The sequence below is a fragment of the Cyclopterus lumpus genome, chromosome 21, assembly GCF_009769545.1.
Source record: "Cyclopterus lumpus isolate fCycLum1 chromosome 21, fCycLum1.pri, whole genome shotgun sequence".
NCBI lineage: Eukaryota > Metazoa > Chordata > Actinopteri > Perciformes > Cyclopteridae > Cyclopterus > Cyclopterus lumpus.
In genome coordinates, this window is record NC_046986.1 from 957501 (window position 1) to 960000 (window position 2500).

Here is a 2500-nt window from a genome sequence, read left to right on the forward strand (position 1 = left end):
AGTGAGAGAGTGTGTGTGAGTGTGTGAGTGAGAGAGTGTGTGTGTGTGAGTGAGAGAGTGTGTGTGAGAGTGTGTGAGTGTTTGACCATGTGCAGATGTTCTAACAGCTGATTGGTTCTCCTCTGTTCCTCCCCTTTTGCAGCGAGCACAAGAACATGACAAGGTGAGACAGATTGGCAAATTCTGTTCCCGTGCAGCATCATCACCTGATTAACTAACATCACCACCACCTAATTAACTAACACCATCACCTGATTAACTAACATCATCACCTGATTAACTAACATCACCATCACCTAATTAACTAACATCATCACCTAATTAACTAACATCACCACCACCTAATTAACTAACATCATCACCTAATTAACTAACATCACCACCACCTAATTAACTAACATCATCACCTAATTAACTAACATCACCACCACCTGATTAACTAACATCATCACCTGATTAACTAACATCATCACCTGATTAACTAACATCATCACCTGATTAACTAACATCATCACCTGATTAACTAACATCATCACCTGATTAACTAACAACACCACCTGATTAACTAACATCATCACCTGATTAACTAACACCATCACCTGATTAACTAACATCATCACCTGATTAACTAACATCACCACCACCTGATTAACTAACATCATCACCTGATTAACTAACATCATCATCACCTGATTAACTAACATCATCACCTGATTAACTAACATCATCATCACCTGATTAACTAACATCATCACCTGATTAACTAACATCACCACCTAATTAACTAACATCACCATCACCTGATTAACTAACATCATCATCACCTGATTAACTAACATCATCACCTGATTAACTAACATCACCACCTGATTAACTAACATCATCATCACCTGATTAACTAACATCATCACCTGATTAACTAACATCATCACCTGATTAACTAACATCATCACCTGATTAACTAACATCACCACCACCTGATTAACTAACATCATCACCTGATTAACTAACATCATCACCTGATTAACTAACATCACCATCACCTGATTAACTAACATCATCATCACCTAATTAACTAACATCATCATCACCTGATTAACTAACATCATCACCTGATTAACTAACATCACCATCACCTGATTAACTAACATCATCATCACCTGATTAACTAACATCATCATCACCTGATTAACTAACATCATCACCTGATTAACTAACATCATCATCACCTGATTAACTAACATCATCATCACCTGATTAACTAACATCATCACCTAATTAACTAACATCACCATCACCTGATTAACTAACATCATCACCTGATTAACTAACATCATCACCTGATTAACTAACATCACCATCACCTAATTAACTAACATCACCATCACCTAATTAACTAACATCACCATCACCTGATTAACTAACATCACCATCACCTGATTAACTAACATCACCACCTGATTAACTAACATCATCATCACCTGATTAACTAACATCATCACCTGATTAACTAACATCATCACCTGATTAACTAACATCATCACCTGATTAACTAACATCATCACCTAATTAACTAACACCATCACCTAATTAACTAACACCATCACCTGATTAACTAACATCATCACCTGATTAACTAACATCATCATCACGTAATTAACTAACATCATCATCACGTAATTAACTAACATCATCACCTGATTAACTAACATCATCACCTGATTAACTAACATCATCACCTGATTAACTAACATCATCACCTGATTAACTAACATCATCACCTGATTAACTAACATCATCACCTGATTAACTAACATCATCACCTGATTAACTAACATCATCATCACGTAATTAACTAACATCATCATCACCTGATTAACTAACACCATCACCTGATTAACTAACATCATCACCTGATTAACTAACATCATCACCTGATTAACTAACACCATCACCTGATTAACTAACATCATCACCTGATTAACTAACATCATCACCTGATTAACTAACATCACCACCTGATTAACTAACATCATCACCTGATTAACTAACATCATCACCTAATTAACTAACATCATCACCTGATTAACTAACATCACCATCACCTGATTAACTAACATCATCATCACCTGATTAACTAACATCACCATCACCTGATTAACTAACATCACCATCACCTGATTAACTAACATCATCATCACCTGATTAACTAACATCATCACCTGATTAACTAACATCATCACCTGATTAACTAACATCATCACCTGATTAACTAACATCATCACCTGATTAACTAACAACATCATCACCTGATTAACTAACATCATCATCACCTAATTAACTAACAACATCATCACCTAATTAACTAACATCATCACCTGATTAACTAACATCATCACCTGATTAACTAACATCATCATCACCTGATTAACTAACATCATCATCACCTAATTAACTAACATCATCACCTAATTAACTAACATCATCACCTGATTAACTA

General features: G+C 35.1%; 1 protein-coding gene across 1 annotated transcript in view; it reads left to right on the plus strand.

Moving 5' to 3' along the window:
- adcy5 (adenylate cyclase 5) overlaps nucleotides 1-2500 on the plus strand; it is an 80121-nt gene that overhangs the window by 68968 nt on the left and 8653 nt on the right. Inside the window, 1 exon segment of the mRNA XM_034561458.1 lies at nucleotides 143-163. Within this exon segment, the coding sequence (XP_034417349.1) occupies nucleotides 143-163 (21 nt within the window).